The following is a 25,643-nucleotide window of genomic DNA, read 5'->3' on the forward strand; positions in this document are numbered from 1 at the left end:
TATGCCTTGAAGCTTCTGCAAAATTTCCATAACTCGTAACTTACTGTTGTTTCCTCTAGCTTCCCTCCCCCCCGGCCAATTCCCTAAAATATAAACTTTTCCTGTAAAGCTTACTACACTAGCTGAAGGAAAAAGTTTGAAAGAATAGTTTAGAAAAGGAAATGCTGAGATATTAGAAATTTACTTGTATTAGTCCCAATAATAATAATAATAAACCTTACAAGGCATATAGACATCAAAATCACTTTGATATAAGGATAAACATGTTCACTGTTTTCTCTTTACGATAATATATTTGGATTTTCATAATAACTGAGACTTATTTACTTTCTTGTTATCAGTTTTACCAACAGGTTTACTTTACATTTATTTTCTCGAACAGTTAACAGAAAAAAGATATATTTATTCACTCTCTTAAATACTTCAAAAACATAAGTGTGAGGCTAGTTTCTTGTTTACACTACATATCACTGTAGCAGGAGTTAGTGTGTGGCTGACAAAATATAAGAACTAAGATAGCAATTGACTTTTAGCAATAATGAAATATGTATCTGCTTCTGTATTACTGCAGCCGGTTTCTTACGTGCATAGAATTTTCTTTGAAATCAGTAAGAGTTCCATATACCTAAAACTCATGCAAGGAGTGTGAAATCAGACCTCATGTTTGACATATTCACGTAGATGATGTCAAGTGATGACATGATGATGATAACTAACATTCACATTGTGCTTTAAGGTTTGTAAAATGCTTTACATGATTATTTTCTTTTGATCCTTGAAATAATTCCGGGAGGTAGACGTTATTATCCCCATTTTACAGATGAAGGAACTGAGGCTGAAAGAGACTGAGTCACACAGCTTCCAAGTGTCTGGGACAGCTAGGTGGCACAACAGATAGAGCACTGGGCTTGGAATCAGGAAAACTCCTCTTCATGAGTTCAAATCCGGCCTCAGACACTTACTAGCTGTGTGACCCTGAGCAAGTCACTTAACCCTGTTTGCCTTAGTTTCCTCATGCATAAAATGAACCAGGAAAGGAAATGTATCTTTACCAAGAGAACCCTAAGTGGGGTCACAAAGAATCAGAACTCAAGTTGTACAACTTGAATTGAACTCAAGTCTTCAGGATTCCAAGTCTATAATCGTATCCACCTTGTACCACCTTGTACCACCTTGTATCCACCATCTCTTCCCTTGATCATGAATTCAACTAGGCTTCTGCCTGGTACCTGGCAAACATAGCCACCTTTTAGAACTTGTTTCACATAGGTTTATACAAGCTTAATTTATGACCTTCAAACTGGGAAGTCAGACTTAATTCTTTTTAAGTGCTTTTCACATTATGCTTCAGTGTGAGAGACAAGTGTGGTTTATGCTTCAGTGAGAGAAGCAAGTCTTGTTTATGCTTCTAAGAACTCATTTAGGCTATAGAAAGCCATGCTGTTCCATCTGAAAAGCATGAAGTGTTCATTAGATAATTTTTAGTTAGGTAATACAAGGTTAAAAGACATTCTGGGAAATAATAGTAAATAGATGTTTGTGCATTTTTGCGGGGTGAGGTGGGGGTTACATAGGGCTACTAAATATAATAATTTCTTTCTTTTTAACTTAAAAAAGCAACTTTTCTTCAATAATGCTGTAAGACTTCTTTAATATTAACAGAAATTTACTATGTAGGACAAATATATTAATAAACCAAGCAGTTTCATTTAAATCTGTAACAGGTAGGACCCAAATAAGATTTGTGATAGTTATAAAACTTACAAATGCTCAAGATTTTGATTAATCACTAAATAACTATATACACACACACACACATCTCTTTCCTCTAAACAATGAATTTGTTGTTGCCCACAAGTCTTCATTCTAATATATATGCATACCTATACACATATACACAATATGTATTTACCATGACAGTATCATAAGATTTATCATACCATATGCACATATGTGCATATCTCCCAAATGTTCATTGAATTACATATACAGGTTAATATAATTCCTAAATATTAATTGATAAAAGAGAATAAAGGAATTTACATGCATATTTACACATACACATACATTTCTCTAGATCAATGACTTCATCAGTATAGGGAAGGCAATAAACTTTTATTATTAAACCTACTATATGCTAATCACTGTGCTAAGTTGAAGAAACTGACATGGGTCACAGGGTTTATAAGTTTCTGAGGCTAAATTTGAACTCAAGTCTTCTTGACTCAAGGCCAAGCATACTATTTACTGCACCACCTTGCTTCCAGGGATCACCTGGAGAGGAAAACTCCTTTTACAAATATAATTCTACACCATCCCTATGACTCCTAAATTTTGGACATTTGTCAGCGACACTGAGAGGTTTGATGACTTTCCTAAGGTCTCGTGACTGGTATGTATCAGAGGCCCTTGAACCCAGGACTTTCTGATTCTGAGGCTATCCGTCACACCATACCTCCTCACTGTTTATTAATTTATTTATTTATCTATTTCAAAGTTTCATTAGACAAATGTCCCCAAACATAGGTTCTTCCTATGAATAAAATACTGTATCTTCCATGTCCAAATGGACATCACAAATATGCTTCTTCCCCCCAAAACCAAAACAATGAACTTGTTCTTTGCCACCAAGTCTTCAGTCTGTACTCCAATCACAAGCAAATCACTCAGGCCAAAAAGGGTATATTTTTGAATCTTTTTTTTTTTTGAAAATAGCTAATGTAGGGTGTCCCTAAAATTTTAGTGCAGTTTTAAGCCTATTATAAACTTTAATAGTCTAATGGCTTCAAGCTTTAATGGTTTAAATCTGCAATAAGACTTTTGTAGTCCTCTAGGTGATAATATTCTGCTTTCTATATTCTGTCTATCTTGTTTGAATAGGCACGCGCGCGTGTGCACACACACACACACACACACACACACACACACGGAGGATGAACATACCTGCATTACTGACCTCAGAAGGAGAGCTGTGAAGAAAATGCTTTTAAACCTCTCAGCACTACATAGCTGTGAGTTGTTATTATCGTGGCACACAATTATGGAGCAGCCAGGCAGTACTTTAGAGATTGAAGAACCTTAGGACCAGAGAGCTTGATGACTTGTCCAGAACTAAAACTGGGATCTCCAGACATTTAGTCTAGCACTTTCCCATTATATCATGTTGCTTCATGAGAAAAGTAGAACTATACTGCATAAATTGACCTATGTCTTTTATTTCTTTCATATTTCTGGAAGGCAGGATCCAAATTAGGTTGTCTTGTTTAGGGGAAGGGAATGTATTGCATCTACATGTGTAAATGTGTTAAAATGCAGTCCACACTGGAAGATCCCTGATCACTTTGTTATTATAGGGTGGAATTTAGTTCAAGAAAAGCTTATATTGCCCTGGCATCATTTCCATGAGGAAGGTAGGAGGCAAACATAATGGGCTGAAAAGCACACTGAGCTCCCCTAATTATAGATGCTATGTAAACAGAAAAAGCCAAATTATAATTTGCCTTTGTTCAGAAATCAACTAAATGGATGGTTTAGGCCTTTAATTCACCTGTCTCCAAAAGTAAGCATTTCTTACCTTAAGCCAGAAGACTTTGCTTCAAAATGAATCATTTTCTTGCCCATTGGAAACATTTTTCCAACGAATCAGCAGAGCTATATTTGCATTTGAGAATTTCGATAGCCCAGACACTAAACCATCCATATTAGTAGATTAAAAATAAACAGTGCGGCTCTGAGTACACCAAATGCCAAGTGGCAAGAGGGGTCTGGGGCCGAAAGCAAAGGCCAAGGCAATTTCAGTATCAGGGGAATAAATCCATATTCTGTGTCATTCTTTTGAAAACTTTGAAACTTACTATTCGAAAGAAGCAAAGGCCAAAAGTATCAGCTTCCCATATGTTACAGAAATCTCTTCGTTTCTGTTTCGTGCACAAAAAAAAGAGTGCTTGATGTGTGGTCTGAGGTTCAAATATTCCTGGTTTTTGCCACTTAGTGTCTCTGTGATTTTGGACAAGTCTCTTAATGTTTCTTGGTCACATTTTGCTTATCTGTTTAGAAAGAAAAGAAGCTGGGTGTTGGACTCCATGACTTCTGAAATCCTTTCCCACTCTAAATCTCTACTCTTTTTTTTTAACAGTTTTAGGAATTTCTTTATATATGAAAACACCACAAGACAGCCATCATTTTCCATTTCTACTGGGGGAAGTGTCTGAAATATGTTAATATAGTAAGCTTTATTCCCTGGTGTAGGGCTTCAGCTGTCCATAGCTCCATAGTTCCTGATCCCAAGTTGCATAGTGGTGGTCCCATGTCCAAAGGCAGTTAAAAAGAAACCTTCTCCATTTTTGCATAAGGCTGATAGGAGGGACCTAGGATATCTGTCTTCAACTTACTCCTGTGCCAACAGAGAGGACATTCTCAGTTGCCTGAAGCACTGATTCCTGTGGATCCTTTTCTAGTTCCTTTCAGGGGTGGGGGGCTTGTTATTAATCAAAAATGGTGCCTCTAAATTAAATGAATATTATATTAAACTGACCATGCATTAGTTACTTTGGGAACAAATAGAAAAGAGTAAGTCCAAGAGCAATGGGGAGGGGGAAGGGAGGAATGGATGAAGGGAGGTATTTTACTATGATTTTTTTTCCTTTAGAAAAATAACTTCAAAAAAAGAAAAAAAGAAAAATAACTTCAATTCTGCCAGGACAGAATCACTTTCCCATATTTCAGCAAATAGAGTTTTTGATAACAGTACCTACAAAATTATTTACAGCTTTTGTTCACATCAGCGAGAGAAGCTCTCTAGAAATACAGTACCGTACACTTAATGTATTTCAAACATTTCTTATGCTCCAATGACGCCTAGCTTCACCCACCTAAAGTTTTCCACTGTCACTCAAAAAACTCTCACTGCATAAAGGAGTCAGGTTGAAACAGGAATGAACCTGATGGACTTGGATGACTTAGGGGAGTCTTTCCAGGTGTCGGTGCTATTTGTGGGACTTCGGTTGTTAGTGAATGAAGTCTGCCTTCTGCTCATACTGTCAGAATCTTCTTTGCTCAATGGTTGCTTCGTTTTTCGACAGCAGGGGAAACTCTGTACACAGTCTTGTAGAAGATGGCCGCTGAAAAACATGTAAATCCAGGGGTTGCAGCAGCTGTTTAGGGAGCCCAGTAAAGCAGTGATGGTGATGGCAGGGTTTTCAGAATCTGTGCAAAAAGTAAGACTGAATTATTTTACTACTATTGAGATGGTGCCAAGACTTGTGCACTTTCTAGATTGAATAAAAATGTTAATTTTAAAGCTGGTATTAGAAATGTACAACTTTTGTCCAGAGATCAACATGTTGATATACTAATGAAGGGAACAAATACAAGAAGAAAACCAGCAAGACATGAAGAATTGCACAGGGTGTGGATAGGCTGCAATCTGGACTCATGGAGGGTGTACTGACATCAACATGATATTTGTATCCCTAAGCACAGAGCCTTACACACATCAGGCATTTCATAAATATTTGCTGGCTTGCATTCAATTGGTTTAGGATCCTTAAAAATAGAAGTTCTCAACCTTCTTTATGTCATGGGTCACTTTGTTAATCTATTAAAGTCTACGGATCACTTTCCAGGGTTATGTTGAAAATGAATAAAATAAAATACTTAGATTCACAATAGAAACAAATTATACTGAAATATCATTGTGAAGATATTTTTAAGAGTTTACATACCCCAGATTAAGAATCCTTGCGTTGAGTACTTAAATGACAGTTACTTGACAATAATCTTCAATTGATTTTAATTGCTTTAATTAATTACTCTTAATCACTTGATAATAATCTATTAAATAATTTGTGGGGAAGTGGAGCAGTCTATTAAAATGGATCACTAACAGTGTTGTCCAGTGATCAGTAGGGAGAACGTGTTGTATGCATCTTGACTCGTGTATAAAATGGTTCCCTAACTGAGATACCAGGAAGCAAATAGAATGTCTTTTAAAATTACTGAAATTATTTAAGCAGAGTGGTAAGGAGATAGAAAACCATGCTGTTTGAGGATCATTTGAAGGAACTTGGTCTGTGTAGCCTGGAAAAGAGAAGGCTAAGGACAATGGTGGGGAGGCAATATGGCTGTCTTCAAGAATTTCTAAGGATGCTCTAGGGAACTAGGATGGAGTTGTTTTGCTTGGAGCAAGAGGGTAGAACTGGGAATAATGGCTGGGAGCTACTGAGAGGCAGATTTCAGCTTGATGTGAGAAAAAAAAATCAAAACAATTACAGCTGTCAAAAATTGGAATGGACTGCTTTGGGAGCTGCCCTACACTAGACATCGTCAAAATAGATTATTATTCAGGTATGGGTTGAACTTGTCCTCTCAGGTCCCTTCCAACCTATATATTATGATTCCATGAATGCTTATGATGAGGATCAAAAACAATGATTAGGATTCCTTCCACACCTTTTTATTACCAACAGTACCTAGCAAAATGCCTTGCACAGTATCAATGTCAAATCAATGAATCAATGAAATGAATTCCCTTTCAATGAAATTCTAGGACTCTATAATTGAGTCTAGGGCAGCTCAATGGCATTAAGGAAACCAGATCATATTTATAGGGAGATGGTAAACAGTTAATGGGGAAGAAGTGATTGAAGACGTATGAGAAAGTAGAGATAATTGCAGCTAGGTGGTGTAATGGATAGGGTGCTGGGCCTGGAGTCAGGAAGATTCATCTTCCTGAGTTCAAATCTAGCAGCACACACTTACTAGCTGTGTGAGCCTGGGCAAATCACTTAACCCTATTTGCCTCAGATTCCTTATCTATAAAATGAGCTGGAAAAGGAAATGGCAAACCACTCCAGTATCTTTGCCAAGAAAACCCCAAAATGGGGTCATGAAGAGTCTGATACAACTGAAAATGACTAACAACAACAAAATAACCAAGTCTATACATTTGCATCTATCTCAATGATTCCAGCAATGACTGTAGAAATGTGAGTCCAGTATTTAGTGCTTAAAAATGATCTCACATCAAAGATGAAGACCTATTAGACTATAATTTTGCAGGATATAAATAGTACAATTATATTTCTTCTTTACCAGCACACTATAAATTACTATGAGACAATCTTGAGTAATAAGGTTTAAAAAGTTAAATTCTGTTAAGACCACTTGTGAGAAAATAGAAAACTTTCAAAACAGATTTCTTTTTTAATCATAGTTCTCTAATCCTACCTGGCACTTGTTGACCTAAATAAATGCTATTACTAGAACGAAAGACCTGAATACTTTGGATGAGTCAACCATCCTGGCTCTTGATTTTCTCATATGTAAGATGGATGGGTTGGCTTAGAGAATATCTAAGAGGATTTTCTACTTATCACATTGTCTGTATGTTATATATATTTCATGTTTTGCAAAAGGACTCTTGTATGAATACTATTCCTTTTCTTAAAATGAAAAAAATGTGTGCTAACATAAATTTTTCTTGACTGTTCAAATCTGGACTCACTATACCAATGCAAATTTGTAATATTGTTCTTTGAATATAAAAATACTGTCCCTTCTCTTCAGGGATTACTATCAAGGCCTGAAGCTGTGGCAAAAAAAGAATGAACCCTGACTCATGATCTAGTGTCTTAGCAGAATATAAAAAGGTCTTTTCATAATTGCATTTTGCTTTTGATGATACAGCGTTTAGGCCTGCTTTCATACTTGGTTGGCAATATTAAGAGACCACAGTAGTCACAGCCTGTAAATTATAAAAGAAAAACTTTTTTAATATCTCCTGTTATTTCTCATTTATTTAGAAAACATTTTGTAGAATAATTTGCTGGAAAAATGTAACTCCTTAGTATGTTGAATATACATTTTAACATGTCCCATTAAAAAAAAAAGACATCTACTTCCTTGTAATTATATTTGTTGCCCACAAAGTCTTGGGTAAAATATTTGAATTGAAAAAAAAATTTCCTTAATAATGAGTTAAATTATTTTTTCAAGGTTTATGAATAGCTAAAGAGGTCTGAATGTCTAGAAGAAGTAGTTAAATGAAATTAGTGTCACCATTTTGGAAAGAGATTAGAAGATAAAGATACAAAGTAGCATCCTTGAAAGTACACAGAGTCTGGAGCATTCAGAAGATTTGAGTTCAAATCCTGACTTTTCCACATATTACCACTATGACTTTGGGCAATCACTCTCTCTCTCTCTCTAGGTCTCTATTTCCTCTACTAGAATCTTGAGGGTTAAGTGAGAATGATTCCAGATGATCTCTAAAGCCCTTCTCAGCTTTAAAATTCATGGATTCTCACTTGGTACATTTATCAGACAAGTGCGGTTCACCAATGTAATAGCCTGATATAAAAGATCTGTAACTCTTTTTCCTCTTATGGTCAAAATCCATTTTGAAAGACTGGACAATCACACCTATTAGCATTTCAAAATGGACTTGTAGAAGAAAGGGGAACTAAGTTAAACCTCAAATCATAACCCAGGCTTCATGAAAAGATTCAAAATTTGGGGACGTAACTGCTTTTGGAGAACATAAGCCTGGATATTAGATGATTTCTGTGAAACTTTTAAGTCTCCGTGGCAGTTTCAAGCAGTGATGGTGTTCCAGCACCAACAACCTGTTGCAGCCAAAATTCATGAATAATCTTATTTACCAGAATGTCATAGGATTTTTACCAACCAAGGAGGGAGAAATGGGAATGAATTTTGCAATATTCCTAAGCCTATTTGATTTTCTATTTAAGCCCTTATAAATTAAGAGATGGTAAACTCTGGGTTTTTCAGGTTAGCTGGTACATTAAACATTTTAATTGAAATTTTCCTTCCAAAAGCAGAGCAGTAAAAAGAGAAAAAAAGACTCCTTCCTGGGAGCCTAGACTATCTGTTCAGGAAAATTCTAAAAATGTTTCCTTCTGGAAATTTAAAATATTTCAATACACATTCCTACTTGCTGGGAAAGAAAGCTGGGGAAAAAACACCAGTCAAGAGAAAAACCTTGAGTCTCTATTTTCTTGGCACACCACTGGGTGTTCCAGCTATCATTCTCTATTGTCTGTCTCTTTCTCTGTCTATATTCCTGTGTCTCTCCATGTCTGTCTCTCTATCTTGGTATCTCTGTCTGTTTCTATATCTGCCTATATGTGTGTCTGTTTCTGACCCTCTGCTTCTCTCTCCCTCTCTGTCTCTGTTTCTCTGTGTCTATTTCTCTCTATCTGGGTTCTCTGTCTCTGTCTGCCTCTGTCTTGTCTCTGTCTCACTCTCTGTCTCTCTCTCTGTCTCTCTCTCTCTGTGTCTCTGTCTCTCTCTGCCTCTGTCTCTTTGTCTGTCTGTCTCTCTGTGTCTGTTTCTATCTGGGTTCTCTGTCTCTGCCTCTGTGTCTCTGCCTCTGTCTCTCTCTCTCTTTGTGTCTCTCTTTGATTGTTTCTATCTCTGTCTGTGTCTCTCTCTGCCTCTCTGTCTCTCTCTGTTTTTGTCTCTCTCTGTCTCTGTCTTTCTCTCTGTCTCTGTCTCTTTCTGCCTATCTGTCTCTCTGTCTTTCCCTCTGTCTCTCTCTGCCTCTCCTTCTCTGTCTGCCTGTCTCTGTCTGTCTGTCTCTGCCTCTGTCTCTCTCTGTCTCTGTCTCTAATTCTCTCTCTCTCTCTCTCTCTCTCTCTCTCTCTCTCTCTCTCTCTCTCTCTCTCTCTCTCTCTCTCTCTCTCTCTCTCTCTCTCTCTCCTTCTTCCTTCGGCCACCCCCAGGTACTTACCGGTCCAAGAGGACTGCTGGTCCCAGACAGACCACATCTGGACCACGAAGAAGGGCGCCCAACACACGATGTAGGCTGTCACGATCACGAACGTCATCTTCACCGTGCGTATCTTGGCCCGAGAAATGGATTTGATACTGCTGACACAGGGGGCCAACAAAAGGCCCTTGCGCAAGGCGCCGGCGGCCGCTTCCTCCTCTTCCTTGCTTTTCACCGTGCACGTCTTGCCGCGGATATTCCGCCAGATGTGATAGCAGATGAAGCCGTAGCAGGTGCCCAGGATGATGACCGGGGCCACGAAGATGCCGCCGGTCATCCAGGTCACGTAGGCGCGGAGCCCCCAGGGCTGGATGAAGTTGGCCCAGCAGTCGCGGGCCTTGGTGACGTTGTTGACCTCGATCATGGAGAAGATGAAGTACTGGGGCGTGCTGAGCACGAAGCTCAGCGCCCAGGCGGCGGCGATCATGACCCGAGAGCGCCGGGCAGGTTGCTGCAGAGTCTTGAGCGGGTGGCACACCGCGATGTAGCGGTCGGCGGTCATCACCACCAGCATGTACGCCGAGGCGAACATGGCGAAGACTTGCAGATGCTTGACGACGCGGCACAGGCCGTCCGGACCGCGGAAGCGGTAGGTGATGTCCCAGCACAGCTGGGGCAGCACCTGGAAGAAGGCGACCGCCAGGTCGGCGAGGCTGAGGTGGCGGATGAAGAGGTGCATCCGAGACGTCTTGCGCTGGGTGCGGTGCAGGGCCAGAAGGACACTGCCGTTACCCAGTACGGCCACCACGAAAGTCGCAGCCAGCACGGTGATCTCCAGCTTGGCCAGCTCCTCGTTGCGACTGTCGCCCCCCGAGATGTCCAAGCTAGCGTTGGGGGCCGCCGTGGGGCTGCCGGCCGAAGGCCACCAAGGACTGGAGTTACCGGTGGCAGCTGTCCAGGCGGGCAAAGCCCCACCGGGGAAACGCGTGCTGCCCATTGGGCCCCCACCTCACCCTCCCCTCTTCACTTACGTCTACCTTCCCTCTCGAGTTCCTTGATGCTTCAGTACACTCTGTCTTCTTTTCTCCCCTTCAGCAGTCCCTCCTTTCGTTCGTTCTTTTGACCCTACCTCTCTTCTGTCCTCGGTTCCCTTCTCTGTCTCTCTGTCTCTGTCTGTCCTTCCAGGACTCAATATCTGTCTCTGGGCTGCTTTTTTCTAGCCCTGATTCTCTCTTCCCCTCCCTTTCCTTTTTCCTAACGCTAGCAAAGGTTTGTAGGTGAGGAGTCTGCAAACACCGCGAGCGGGTCACAATTATTTATGCTAGATTTGTTTTCCCCAGAAAGGCGCTCCCGTCTCAGTGGCTGCTTATCGCCTGGTGCCAACCTCCCTCCTTTTTTTTTTCCACGTCGATGATTTGTTCTTTTTGCATCATTGCTGCAAGGGTGGAGCTGGGGCTCCCGTTAGTTGCTCAGCAGAACATCTGGAGACAGCAGAAACTGTTAAGCGTTCCGGCTCTTCTCAATGGCCAGGGCATCTCAATTCTCCTTTACCCCTGCGCTCACCCCGGCCACTACTCGCCCACCACCTCCCTATTTTAATTCGTCAGTCTTTGGGAATAAAAACATCAATTTCCAGTTGCACCAGCGGGAAATTATGCAAGTCCTTTCTATCCTTGGACCGGCGCGCGCACACTCCTCTTCAGAGCACATAACTCCTTCATCGATCTTTTCTTCTCCCCCTCAGGCCCCACCCCTGCCCCGCTCCTTTTCCACAACACTGCAACAATTCATAAAATATTTTTCCTCCTCTTTCCAACAAAGGGACGAATCTTGGTCTTATCAGTGAGGTCTGTTTACAACTGCCCAATTTCATACCCAATACAACTTCTTAATACATAATCTGCCCTACCCCTGATATGGATACGAATTCAACGCTTCCTTCTCTCCTGCCTCATGTTCATCCTGCTTCTATTCTGCAGTAGAGAAGGAAGAGGGATTTTTATTGCTTCCACTTCTACCTGTCCATACAAAACTGCTTTGTTCTCTAAAGGAGAGCGTCCTCTTTTCCATTGCAGGGTCCAGACTTCATTCTAATCTCCTTCCTATGTGGGAGGGAAGTCGGAAGCTCAGCCTGAACTCTGGAACCAAAAGCGCTGCTGAGGATAGCTCAGGAACGGACGCTTAACTAGCATCCGGTAGGAGCTGGAGCCTTAGCTCCTTTGGTCCCGAGAACAACTTTCATTTAGCTGAAGACGAATAGCAAAAATAAACTGTTAAATCAGTGACTTTCAAGGGCGCAGGAAGAAGGCATGACTGGCTTCAGGACCCACACGAGCCAGCATTTGCCGGTAAAAAAAGAGGCATAATATAGTCTTACGAAAAGGAAAGCAGAGGCAGAAGCAAGTTGGAGAAGTGAGAAAGGAGAGCTATTCTCTCATCTTTAGGGTGGAGTCGGACCCCAGTCCACTCCTAGAGAAGCAGATGTACGGGACTGTCCCCTTAAACTCTGCTTAATCTTCCTAAAGCGTACTGAGAAATCTCCACCAGGGGCTCTAAAGCGGAACTTTTTCCAGATGCATTTCATGAAAATTCTGGGTAAAGGTGCATATATACGTGCACATCCATATTTCTTTGTTTTTGGTGACTACCCTGAGGTAAGATATGTGTCTACACACGTATGATGTCATCCTGTTCCCTCAGAAAATTCTGCCTTCTCTGGACTTGGAGTCAGAATCCCTGAGTGCAAATCCATCCCCTACCCCTTGCCATTTGTGTGACTTTGAGCTAGTCACTTTATTCTTTCTGACTCTCAGCTTCCTCATCGGTGAAATGGCAGTGGAGGACTAAATGTCCTTTAAGGTCCCTTCCCACTCTAGAGCCATGATTCATGCCTATGATGATAATAAACAGAGACTCATTTCTAGGGAATTTGCATGTTTTTTGATACTTTTTCGTCCTGTAGTGAAAAGAATTTAGGCCCCAGAATCTGAAGACTGAATCCTGGTCCTGGCTCTCCCAGCTGGGGGATCCTGAATTCGACTTCTTAAAGCTTCAGTTTTCTTAACTGTAAAATGGGCAAGATAATACCTACCTTGACTACTCTTTTCATAGGACTGCGGTTCTCATTCAAAGGAAAATGGATTCCTTGATGTAGTGGAAAGCATACTGAAAGTTCAGACAAGTGATCTGTTTTTTATGTCCAATTCAGACCAACTAAACTTCCTAAATTCTTCATCTATAAAATCGACTAACATATAGATTTGGAGCTGGAAGAGACCTTAGAGGTCATTTAATTCAATCCCGGAATTTTACAGATAAGGAAACTGGAGCAGAGGGTTCAGGGGTGGGACCTCAAAGCCTGCTCCTGGTTTAAGGGATTTAGCCAAGGTTATATAGGCAATAGGTAGCAGAGCCTGGTTTTGAACCTTGATCTTTTGACTCCAGACCTCATGTTCTTTCCATTGCACCAGACAGTCTCAAAGAAATATGCAAAACTTGTACTTAAGTGGGTATTAGGTTTGCACTGCCCCTTAGCTAGTGGAAATGTTATCACAGCTTAACATTGATAGAGCTGGATTCCTCCATACGTACAAGGCAGATTAACTCAGCTGCATCACATTGTACCATTTCATAGTGATACCTGTAAAAACTAATTTACCTTTCATATATACATATATAATGCCTCCTTAATATATAATTACCTCTTTAATATAATAACAATAGCTCTAGTTCATAATGCTTATTAACCACATGCTGCTCATTTGTATACAGTTGCCTGAGGCCATGTGATGTGTTATTGCTCTTTTAAAATATTTTCTCCTGAAAATTGCTGGTCTCTTCTACCAACATTTTTCTTTTTATGATACATGTACCACCTCCTGAGTTTATGCACATGATCTATTTCCTCTCCAACATTTTGTGTCCAAAAAGCTGTCTTTTAAAATTGTGAATGTGTTCCTTGGGAGACAGCAATTAATTGTTGCCTTGGACACATAACATGTATTCATTTATTCAGAGGGCAGTAGCCACACAGTTGATGTGCTTTATGTGAAACTATTTTCATGGTTTGATGCAAATCCATCTAAGAAGTTTGAATTATTGAAGCACTTGAAGGACCTCATAGATCACAGGGCATTTTCCCTCATGACAACATCTACCCAGTCTTCAGTGTTCAGGAAAATCTGGGGATCATAGGTTTAGAATTAAAGGAGTGTTTAAAGGTTATCTTGTCCAACCCTCTCACTTTACAGATCTTGAATCTCTTTATCAAATTGCATGTAGCTGAAATACTATAATCTTATATTTTGTCTAAAAAAATCACCTTCCAATGATTTTCTCTAGTGAGAAGCCCCTTTAAAGGTACAAATCTGCTGTAATAGAAAGAGTGCTAGACTGGAGTGCCAATTTTGGCTTTGCCAGTTACTAGCACTGTGGCCTCAGGCAAAATCATGTAAATTCTATAAGTCTCAGTTTCCTAATCTGTAAAAATGGGGATAATATGTGCAGTAGCTATCTCTCAGTGTTATTATGAGGAAGGCATGTGTATACTTCCACCTTCTGTGGAATGTGATGATCATTAAGACACATTCGTATATTCATTTATCCATCAGATGGACATTACCTTTGAGTGACTTATCTCCTAGCTTTTTTCCTACAAGAATAGAAGAAGTCCAGGGTGTTTAAAAGCACATTGATACTTCAGAAGCTAGGGTATTATAATTTATGTTATGCTTATATGCATTTTTATTCAATTGAAAATAGCTTATATGATATTCAAAGAGAATATCACTAGTGGTTATTTCAAGAAGGCTTTCCATGCCATTTCTGGAACTTGGCTTCATTCTTGAAGGAGGTGAATCCCGTGAGTTCAATAATCATCTCTGTGCAGATAACTTCCAGATCTATATATCCAGACCTAGTATCTCTCCTGAGCTTCATTTTCACATTACCAACTACCTATTAGACATTTGGATCTGATAGTTCCTTGTGTGTCTCAAACTCAGCAAGTACAAAACAGAATTCATTATTTTTCCCAAATTCCACCCTCTTCTAAACTAATCTATTTATTTTGATGGTGCCACCATTCTTCCAGTTACCTCTTTTCCCAATCTCAGAGTCATCCTTGACTCCTCACCTTCCTTAATCTCATTTATTTAATTAGTCAGTAAGTTTCAGCAGTTATCTCTCTACAGGGTCTTTTGCATCCAGCTACTTTTCTCTAGTCACACGACCAGCTCCCTAGCTAATACCTTCATCATCAATCAGATTTGTGCAATACCGTCCTAATTGGTATTTTTGCCTCAAGTCTCTCCCCTTTCCATACTACACACGAAGATGCCAAACTGATATTCCTGAAGCCCAGATCTGACCATGTTTCTTCCTGCTCAATAAACTCCAGTTTTCTCTAGGATCAAATACAAACATCTCCATCTGACATTTAAAGCCCTTCAAAATATAGCTCCAGCCTACCTTTCTAGGCTTGTAATCTTGCCTTCATGCACCCTAAAGCCCAGCCAAACTGATCTTGCTGTCAAACATGACATGCTATCACCTGTCCCTGTTTCTGCATAGCTGTCTGTCTCTCATACCTGGAATGCACTTTTTCCTTATCCCCACTTCTTAAAATCTTTAGTTCCTTCCAATGCTTAGCTAAAATGCCATGCCAACATGACAGATCTCTCTATACTCCAGTTGCTAATATCCTTCACCAATTTATATCGTATTTTTTTCATAAATAATTATTTTCTATCCATTTTTTTATGTGGATATGTTACATGCCTCTATACAACATAAGTTTCTTTAGGGCAAAGACTATTTGTCTTTGTATTCCCACTTAATGTAGTGTCTATTATAGAGTAAATATTTAATAAAGTGTCCCTACCTTCAAAGAACTTACACTTCAATTGATGAGAAAATACACAAATAACATGTATGTGCAATACACACATGTTATAGATATGAGGCAATTTCAGAGGGAAGGCACTTGCTATGGGGGAAGGAGAAGAGAGAAGGCCTCTTGAAGAAAGCAGGATTTGTGCTGAGTCTTGAAGAAAGCCAAAAAAGCCAGGAAGTAGAGGGAGAACATTCCAGGCATGCTGGATAACCAGTGAAAAGGCATGAGGTTGTCAAGACAATGGAGTGTCATGTATGAGTAACAGAAAGTAGATAAGTGATTCTGGTTTATAAAGGATGGGGTGAGGAGTCAAGTAGAAGAAAACTGGGAACACAGGAAGAGACCAGCCTGTCAAGGGCTTTAAAAGACAAACCAAGAATTTTATATTTGATCCTGGAGGTAATAGGGAGTCATTGGCTTATTGCAGGTGGAGGGAGTGGTGACATGGTTAAACATGTGCTTTAGGAAAATCACTTTGGCATCTGAATAGAGGATGGATTGGAGGCAGGGAAATCAACCAGAAGGTTATTGCAGTAATCAAAGCATGGCACCAGAGTTATTGCTGCTTAAATGAAGAGAAAGAGATATATATATGGCAGATGTTGTACAGATGGAAACTACAAATCTTGGCAACGGAGCAAAAATTTCAAGGGAAATAATGAAAAAACAAAAAGAAGAGGAATGGGGTCTAGCAGTACCAGATCTCAAACTATGCAACAAAACAGTAATCATTAAAATAATTTGGTACCAGTATAAAACCAGAAAAATTGGCTGCTGGGACAGATTAGGTACAAAAGATCTAGAAGCAACTGAACATAATAGCACTATGTTTAATAAACCCTGAAACACCATCTACTAGGGTAAGGACTCACTATTTGACAAAAACTGCTGGGAAAATTGGAAAGGAATTGGATAAATAAGGCAACAACTCATACCCTTTGCCATAATAAACTCCAAATGGATACATGACCCATATTAAAAAGATTATCTCATAAACAAATTTTAAAACCATGGATAGGGAAAGAGTTCTTGAACCAAATGGGGCAGAGAGGATCTCAGAAGGTAACATGCATAATTTTGATGACATGAAATTTAAAATCTTTTGCATAAACAAGATCAATACAGTTAAAATGAGAAGGGAAACACTTAACTAGGGAAAAATATCTTTGCAGCACATTTTTTTATTTCTTTGGTGAGGCAATTGGGATTAAGTGACTTGCCCAGGGTCACACAGCTAGTAAGTGTCAAATGTCTGGTCTGAGGCCGGATTTGAACTCTGGCCCTCCTGACTCCAGGGCCGGAGTTCTATCCACTGCGTTACCTAGCTGCCTCATAGCACATTTTTTTCAATAAAGGTCTGATACCCAAAATATCAGGGGACTTTTGAAATATATAAGAACAAGAGCTATTTGTCAATAGATAAATGGTCAAGTGACAAGAACAGGAAATTCTCAAAAGAAGAAATGCAAGCTATCAATACTTTTATTATTGTTGTTTATTAGTATTAATAGTAATATTAATAAAATATTCAAATCACTAAAAATTAAATGAAACTTAAATGAAAACAACTCTGAGGTTCTATCTCAGAACCATTAGATTAGCAAAGATGACAAAGAAAAATAACAATCGTATGTGAGGATGTGAGAGGACAGGTACCCTGAGGCAATGTTAGTACAATCATTCTGGAAAGCAGTTTAGAACTGCTAAAAAGCCACCTAAAAGCCATCAAACTTCACATACCTTTTGATCCAGAACTCACACTATTAGAGTTATACCCCAAAGAGAGCAATGACAGAAAGGATCCATGTGCACAAAAAATATTTATAGCAGCACTTTTTTGTTATAATAAAAAAAAACTGGAGGTAAAGTGGGTCGGGGTTGTGGAGTAGCTGAACAAATTACAGTACATGAAGGTAATGAAATGTGATGATACTGTAAGACATGACTCATGGGACAGATTCAGTGAAAACTGGGGAGATTTGTATGAACTGATGTAAAGTAAGTGAACAGAACCAGGAGAATGATTTGTGCATTGACTACAGCATTGTAAAAGATAACTCTGAAAGATTTAAGAAGTCTGATAAGGGTGATGTATAGTCACAACTCCAGAAAAAGGATGATGAAACATTCTCTCTACCTTTCTGAAGTTTAATAATAGACTGTAGGTAGAGAATAAGACTTGTACTTTCTAACTTGACAGACACAGCACAATTTGTTTTGACTATAATTGATTTGTTTCAAGGAAAAACTTTTATTTAAGTATGGGGGAGAGGGCTGATGGGGGGTGTTTGAGGAGGGGAAGAGTTGGAATACTGATAGTAATGCCAATTTAAAGAAGAAAACAAAAGGAAGAAATGAGCTTAAATGAAACAAATAAAAACACATAAAAGTAAGCTTAGAAGGGGAAAACAACAAGCCGAGCAGTATTGGTACTATCTTGTTAAATGTGATGCAGACTTTTCATATACAATCCTCTTTAAATTTTATTTTTAATTCATGGAATAAAACAAGCATTTCCACAACAGTACAATAAAAAAAGATTACACATGAAACTTCAAATCTAATGTGCACAACTTGCTATTACTTTCAAATATACAACAAAATTAACACATAAATTTCTTTTTTTCTCTTCTCCCCACCTACCCTATAGATGGCTACCATTAGACATGAATAGATATATATCTGTAAAATTATTCTACACTTACTTCTACTTATCAGTTCTTTCTCTGATTCTCTTTTCTTCTTTCTTCCTTTTTCCCTGTACCATGTCTGTCTGTTTCTGTTCCTGTCTCTCTCTGTCTCTCTTTCTGTCTCTGTCCCTGTCTCTCTCTCTCTCTGTCTCTGTCTCTCTTTCTGTCTGTATCTCTCTGTTTCTCTCTCTGAATCTCTGTCACTGTCTCTCTATACACACACAAACACACACATATGGAAATGTTAATATTTGTTGGTGACTATTGAGTTCATAATAAAAATACTTGTTATCTAATTTTAAAAAGAAATAAATAAAATAAGAGACTCAGATCAAGTGATCTCTAAGGTCCTTTCCAGCTCTGATTTCTGTGATTATGACATTTAATCTCTCTCCAATATCCTCTGATTCTTCTCCTTTCTCTAGATAAAGATTTTCTATTTAAAAATCATGTTGTTGCTTCATTAGTTGTCATTCTTCTTGAGCACTCAACAAAATAAACAAAGGATGAACAACAAATTAAGTAAAGGGAAAGGAAAAGATCATAGGAATTCAAATTATAACAGAGAATAGAGTAGGGGGTTTTAATCTAGAGTCTATGAACTTTAAAAAATATGTTGCTAATTGTATTCTAATGTAATTGATTTCCTCTGTAATTCCATATATATTATTTCATACATTTAAAAACATTATTCTGAGAAGGGGTCCACAGACTTTACTAGACTGCTTGAGAGAGTCTGTCACACAAAATAGGTTAATGAGCCCTGTTATTTAAAAAAAAAATGTGCAGGTCCCTGGACATCAATTACTGAACAAATGTTAAAGGATTATTGTTGTTTTTAACTCAAGATTCACTTTGAAAGAAGAAATAACTAGGGACAGCTAGGTGGCACAGTGGATTCAGCCCTGGATTCAGGAGGACCTGAGTTCAAATCTGGCCTCAGACACATAACACTTACTAGCTGTGTGACCCTGGGCAAGTCACTTAACCCCATGGCCTAGCCAAAAAAAAAAAAGAAGAAACAACTATAATTTCCCACAGTATAGAAGACATTGTTGTTTATGACTCCTCTTCCTCCTCCTCTTTTTTCATTTGGGCAGTTAGGTGGCTCAGTGGATAGAGTAATAGACCTGGAGTCAGGAAGACTGAAGTTCAAATTCAACCTCAGATACTTACTAAGTGGGTGACTCCGGACAATTCATTTCACCTTTGTCTACCTCAGTTTCTTGATCTGTAAAACAGGGCTAATAATATTACTTATCTCACAGGATTGTAGTGAGCATCCAACAAGATAACATAAAAATCTTTGCAGCCTAAAATTTGCTATATAAATTCTATTTGTCATTATTCTCCTCTTTTAGCTCTCTTGAGAATCAACTCCTAATTGCCTAAAAAAAAATGTGTGCATTCCAGCATGGGTTCCCTTTGTGTGTACTTGATCTGGTTCAGTTATTCTCACTTTTTAGAGCAACACCTGTTAAATCAATGTTTTTAGACTGATCTTTCCTCCTCTTCCCCACTCTTTGGAGACTTTTTAAAGTCTCAAACTCAAAGCTCAAAGTCTCCCTATCTTGTCCTGGCAAGAAGTCCAATCCCATTGCTAAATGGCATATACACTTTAAGTGTCCTGTTTCTGATGTAGGCCCCTTCATCACTCATTAGACAGTGCGGGATTCATCATTTTGAAATCAGTTTTAATGTAGGCATCTGCTTGGCTTTAGTCTTAATGCAGCTCAGAACTTCCTAGCTCAAGTAGTTCACCAGCCTTAATTTCCCCAACAGCAGAGACTACAGGCATGAGCCACCATATCCAGTTAAAACTATGATTCTTTTTTTTTTCTTTTTAGGCAGTTGAGGTTAAGTGACTTGCCCAGGGTCACACAGCTAGTAAGTGTCAAATGTTTGGTCTGAGGCCGGATTTGAACTCAGATCCTCCTGACTGGCTGGTGTTCACTGTGCTACCTTTAAAACTATGATTCAAATAGCTCAAAGCTATCCCTGAAGACATTGACACTTCTAAAAAGATAGTTGAGACACCAGAGAAGCAACAGTGAGAGAAGTAGGAACAGTTACCCAATGACTTTATTCTCAAAAATGGAAGAGCTAAAGCCGAAACACAGGTTTTTCAGAAGGACTCTATGGAAACGCAATGAGAAGGTTGACAGAAGCTAAGAGGCTATCACAGAGTTCTTTACCACTTGGCAGCTACTTCTGGATTAGAAGAAGAAGATAAAGGCTTTAGATACGAGGCAAGTTTTGCAAGGTGTCATCAAGGAATGAAAAGCAGGTGTAGTTGACTCTAGGCACTTTTCCAGAATAATGAACGACTAGTGTTGGAAAAACTGGTATTCCAGTAAGCAGTTTTCAAAACTGTTTGCTTTCTAACCCCCCCTCCCCAATCACTTTTCATTTTAGTTGAGGGTGCCACCAATTCTTCCAATCACCTATAGTCACAACCTAAAAGTCATTCTCCCCTCTTAACTCATGCCTCACATCCAGTCCATTGCCAAATTGAATCTATCTCCACAACATTTTTGTATCCATCCCCCTTTTGTCTGCTTAAATCACAACTACCCTAGTTATTCAAGACCTCATCACCTTGACTCAGCTATTACTACGACTATCGTCTTCTGATTGGTCTCTCTGCATCTAACCTCTTCTGTCTGTTCAGTCTGACCAGATTGACATTCCTAAAGTCCAAGTTTAACCATTGGACTCTCAAACATTTAGATCCCTTCCCAGTCTGCCTCCAGGGTATATTTCCCAGCTGATTATACCTCATTCCCTTTCATTCATACTAAGCTCCATCCAGATGGCTTTTATTTGATTTGTGCATGTTTCATTCCATCTTCTCTATCCAGGCCTTTGTCCTGGCTGTCTCCCATGCCTGAAATGCTCCCCTGACCTCATGTCCACCTGTTAGAACCCCTAGCTTCTTTTTTTTTGTTTGTAGGGTCACACAGCTAGTAAGTGTCAAGTGTTCAGCCTGAGGCTCGATTTGAACTCAGGTCCTCCTGACTTCAGGGCCGGTGCTCTATCCAGTGTGCCATCTAGTTGCCCCAACCCCTAGCTTCTTGCAAGGCTCAGCTCTCAAGTGTCACTCACTTCAAGGATCCTTTTCTGATTCCCCTAATTATTAAAACCCAAATAATTTGTATTTTTCCATATATTTGTGTTTACTTATGTATGAATATATTGTATTTCTCCCCCCCCCAAGCAAAATGTGTAGAATGTCAGCTTCCTATAGATAACGGATTGTTTTATTTCTGTATTTCTTTGAAACAAGCATTTCTATAACATTGTCTAACAAAAAAGATGATTGTACGTGGAACTGTAAGTCTATTATTTACAACTTGCTATTCCTTTTAAATATATAATAAAGTTATCATGTAAATTTCTTTTTTTCCCCTTTTTTCTCCCCCCACCCTAGAGATGGTTACCATTAGAGACAAATAGGTGTGTGTGTATGTATGTAAAATTATTCTATACATACTTGTATTTTTCAGTTCTTTTGCTGGATCCAGACAGCATCTTTCTTTGTAGTTAATCTGGGGGTTAATAATAGTCAAAGTGATTTATTCACTCAAAGTAATTCTTAAAACAATATTGCTGTTACTATATACAATGTTCTCTTTGGTAATGCCTATTTCACCCTTCATTATTTTGTGCAAGTCTTTTCATGTTTTTCTGAGATCATTGAGCTCATCATTTCTTGTAGCACAGTAGTATTCCATCACAATCATATGCCGCAACTTCCCTGAAATTTCCAGTTCTTTGCCACCCACAAAGAGAGCTGCTATAAAAGTAATAAGATGATGGCTTTATAACTACCTCCTTAATCTAGTTCCAAACTAAAAAGAATTAAAAGGAAAAAAAAACCTATCAACTATGAAAAGATCTTGAAACACCACAGTCTAATAATTCATTACACAGTAACATGTTTGCTGCTGTCTTAGCTAGGCTCTGGACAGCTGACATGCAGAATCATAGAATTTTAATATTGGGTGAGACCTTAGAGTCTGATTGATCCAAATCTGATTGAAGATCCCCACTACAACATGCCCAACAAAGGCTATGCAGACTTTGCCTCATGACCTTCAGTAAGGCAAAGTATCCCTTACACGTCAAGGCAATTGTTTCATTTTTGGAGAGCTGTAATTGTTAGACAAAGGGGTATATACATGATATATAGTAAAGTGAAAGTGTTTGGAGGGAGGAGGAACCTGGGAAGGCTTCCTGCAAAAGGTGAGATTTGAGCTGAATTATGAAGTCAGCTGTCCTAGAATCACAAAATTTGGGAGTTGTCAGGAATCTCATAAGTTTTTTCATCCAAACCTCTTTGCAACATGACAGATAGGAGGTGATACTTACTTGAAGACTTTCAATGAAGAAACTTCCTGAGGCAGCTCCTTCCACTTTGTAATGGCTCCAATTGGAAGTAACATTTTCCTTATGAAAAGTCAAAATTTGCCTTTAAATTTTCTCTCCTAAAGGTCAAATGGTGTCTTTTTTTCACCTTGGTCATATGTACCATTATCACAAGGACCTGCACTATCTGTGTCGCTCTCCTAGGAATGTTCTTCAGTTTGTCAATGCCCTCCCTAAAATATGTCACCCAGAACTGAACACAGTACTTCATGTGTGGTTTAACCAGACAGAGCACAGATGGATCCTCCTAGTACTCTTGTAAAGCCCAAGATTACATTAATTTTTTTGGCCTTCAAAAATATGTCAAAATAATAGTTACTCATATCAAGTTTGCAGTCTACTAAAATCCTCAGATCTTTTGTTATTATCTACGTACATCTCTGATATCTTATACTTGTGCAGCTGACTTTTTTTCCCCTTTATTTTAGGCAATTGGGGTTAAGTGACTTGTCCATGGTCACACAGCTATTAAGTGTCAAGTGTTTGGTCTGAGGCCAGATTTAACTCCAGTTCTCCTGACTTCAGGCCAGTGCTTTATCCACTGCACCACCTAGCTGCCCCTGACTTTTTTTTTTCACCAAGTATAAGTACTTCAAATATATCCATACTAAATTTCAATAGTCTAGCCTTCGAGACCATCTTTGCTCCTGACTCTCATCCAATGTGTTAGCTAACCCTCACAGGTTTGTGTCATCTGCAAATTTGAGCCGACATAATCTGTTGCTGGGGCTTTATTTGAAGCCTTTCCAAGCATGGCAGAACCTGCCAGAACTTCTGCCTGATTGGCATAGCCTTTGGGAACACAGCCACAACAGCTCATGACCAAAGTCCAGTTGATCCAGAGGCTTCAGTCAGACACATAGATTTGGGAAGTGCTCCTATCATTGATATTGATCCCCTCTTCCCTGGATTTTGTCATCTGGTGACAACGGTCTTTTTGCTCGTCTTTGTACATGACACTCCATCTTTTGGCTCAGAGTATTTGCACTGGCCATCCTCCATGCTTGGCACTGTCCCTCCTCATCACTGCCTCTTGGCTTTCCTAACTTCCTTCAAATCCCACCTTCTGCAGGAAGCCTTCTCAGTCCTCCTTATTCTTAGTGCCTTCCCTCTGAGATCTCCAATGTTTTAAATATATATTATTTTTACATATGTGTAAATATATATTATGATATAGGATAGGAAATTACATAATATAATTAATGTGATATGGTATAATGTAACATAACTTAATACGACACAATATGATACGATTGTTCAGTCATTTTCAATCCTGTCTAACTCTTTGTGACCCTTCTTGGTAAAGGTACTTAAGGGGTTTACCATTTCCTTCCTCAGCTCATTTTACAAAAGAAGAACTGAAGCAAAGTAGGTTAAATGACTTGCCCAGGGTCACACAGCTAGTAAGTGACTGAGGCTGGATTTGAACTCAGGAAGATAAGGCACACTCAGTAGTGTGCCTATTCCCCAGCAAGTTGGTTGGGGAGGCAGGCAGGTCTCAGAAACATTCTGAGGCTGAGTGCTCCTTTTTTTCAGCCTCTGAAAGTGTTATCAGACTATAATTACATCTATCTTCCCTTCTCAATTATCTCTGATTTAGGGGGATGGGGTTTAGAGGTTCAAAAGAAAAATCTAATCCCTAGTTGCTCTTAACCAGCAGGAAAGCCTTTAGTTTATCATTGCCAACTTAGCTCCTTCCCACCGAATGCTGGTTACAAGAAAGACCATCATAAAAAAGACCATTTATCCAAGCAAAACAGGAAACAGAAATCAGGGGTGTTATACAGACTAGAATATGCTGACATATACACAGATGTGAATGAGTTCTTTAGCTGGGAGCAAGATGAAATGTCAGCTCAAACTAAGAGAGAGGACCTAAAGTCACTCAAAAAGTCTCCAAAGTTTCTGAGTAGGCAAGGAAGAAATCAGGGACATGTTGAACAGCTGGCTTCTAGAGCCTTTTTTCCACACTTCCTTCTTCCCTCTTTTCTCTGACACCAACTCTGTCAATTGCACCGGTTCTTGGCAATGCCTCAGGATTCTTTCTACAAATTAGGCATCATGGTTCCTTCTGCATGCAAAGCACTATGTAAAACACTCCAGGCTTTTGTTGGAAGCCGCTTACACATAGCTCTCAAAAAATCTCACGTGTAAGAGAAAGAATCAATGTGATTTGGGGTTGTGAGGAGGGAAAGGATTAGGAGAGTAGAATGGGTAGAGGAAATTGGCAAAAAGAGCAATAAATTTGAAGTCAGAAAAACTGGATTAGAATCCTAGCTCAGCTACTTAGCTGTATGACCTTCTCTAAATCACTTAACCTCCCTGGGTCTTGGTTTTCTTCATCTGTAAAATGAGAAGGTCCTTTCTAATTCTAAATCTTACCATCTTATTAAAGAACAAATCTGTTTTATACCCTTATATAAAATAAGAAATATTTTGGTAATATTTTTATATAATATGTTTTCATAGGAAAAATTATATAATCTCAATTAATTCATCTTTGGAGAGAAGAACAAACATCTGGAAGGTAACTTCCTTTCACAGTATAACTCCAGGACGTGTGTGTGTGTGTGTGTGTGTGTGTGAGATGATCATTAAGAAGAATTGACTCTCCCCTCTTATTTATGGGACACTTAGGTGGTGCAATGGATAGAATGCTGAGCCTGGAATCAGGAAGACTCATTTTCTTGAGTTCAAATCTAGCCTGAGACATCCACTAGCTATGTGACCTTGGGCAAGTCCCTTAACCCTACTTACCTCAGTTTCCTCATCTGTAAAATGAGCTGGAGAAGGAAATGGCAAACTACTCCAGTATTTTTGCCAAGAAAACCCCAAATGGGGACATGAAGAACAACTCAATCTGAAGAAATAGAACAGATGTGGAATAAATATATATATATAT

General features: G+C 39.1%; 1 protein-coding gene across 1 annotated transcript; it reads right to left on the reverse strand.

Moving 5' to 3' along the window:
* Nucleotides 1-382: 382 nt before the first annotated feature.
* AVPR1A (arginine vasopressin receptor 1A) lies at nucleotides 383-11,436 on the reverse strand. The gene is made up of 2 exons (XM_020990181.2): nucleotides 9,752-11,436; nucleotides 383-5,205 (listed from the first exon to the last, which is right to left on the reverse strand). The coding sequence occupies exons 1-2, from the start codon at nucleotides 10,725-10,727 to the stop codon at nucleotides 4,919-4,921; spliced, it is 1,263 nt and encodes a 420-aa protein (XP_020845840.1). The 5' UTR covers nucleotides 10,728-11,436; the 3' UTR covers nucleotides 383-4,918.
* Nucleotides 11,437-25,643: the final 14,207 nt, after the last annotated feature.

The sequence above is a fragment of the Phascolarctos cinereus genome, unplaced genomic scaffold (assembly GCF_003287225.1).
Source record: "Phascolarctos cinereus isolate Bilbo 61053 unplaced genomic scaffold, phaCin_HiC Scaffold_1;HRSCAF=81, whole genome shotgun sequence".
In the NCBI taxonomy this organism is placed as follows: domain Eukaryota; kingdom Metazoa; phylum Chordata; class Mammalia; order Diprotodontia; family Phascolarctidae; genus Phascolarctos; species Phascolarctos cinereus.

Coding starts and splice junctions, on each gene's coding strand:
- AVPR1A (XM_020990181.2), bottom strand. CDS start 10,727: ATGGGCAGCACGCGTTTCCCCGGTGGGGCTTTGCCCGCCTGGACAGCT. Junction 5,206..9,751: donor CCAGCAGTCCTCTTGGACCG/GTAAGTACCTGG, acceptor CTTTTTGCACAG/ATTCTGAAAACCCTGCCATC.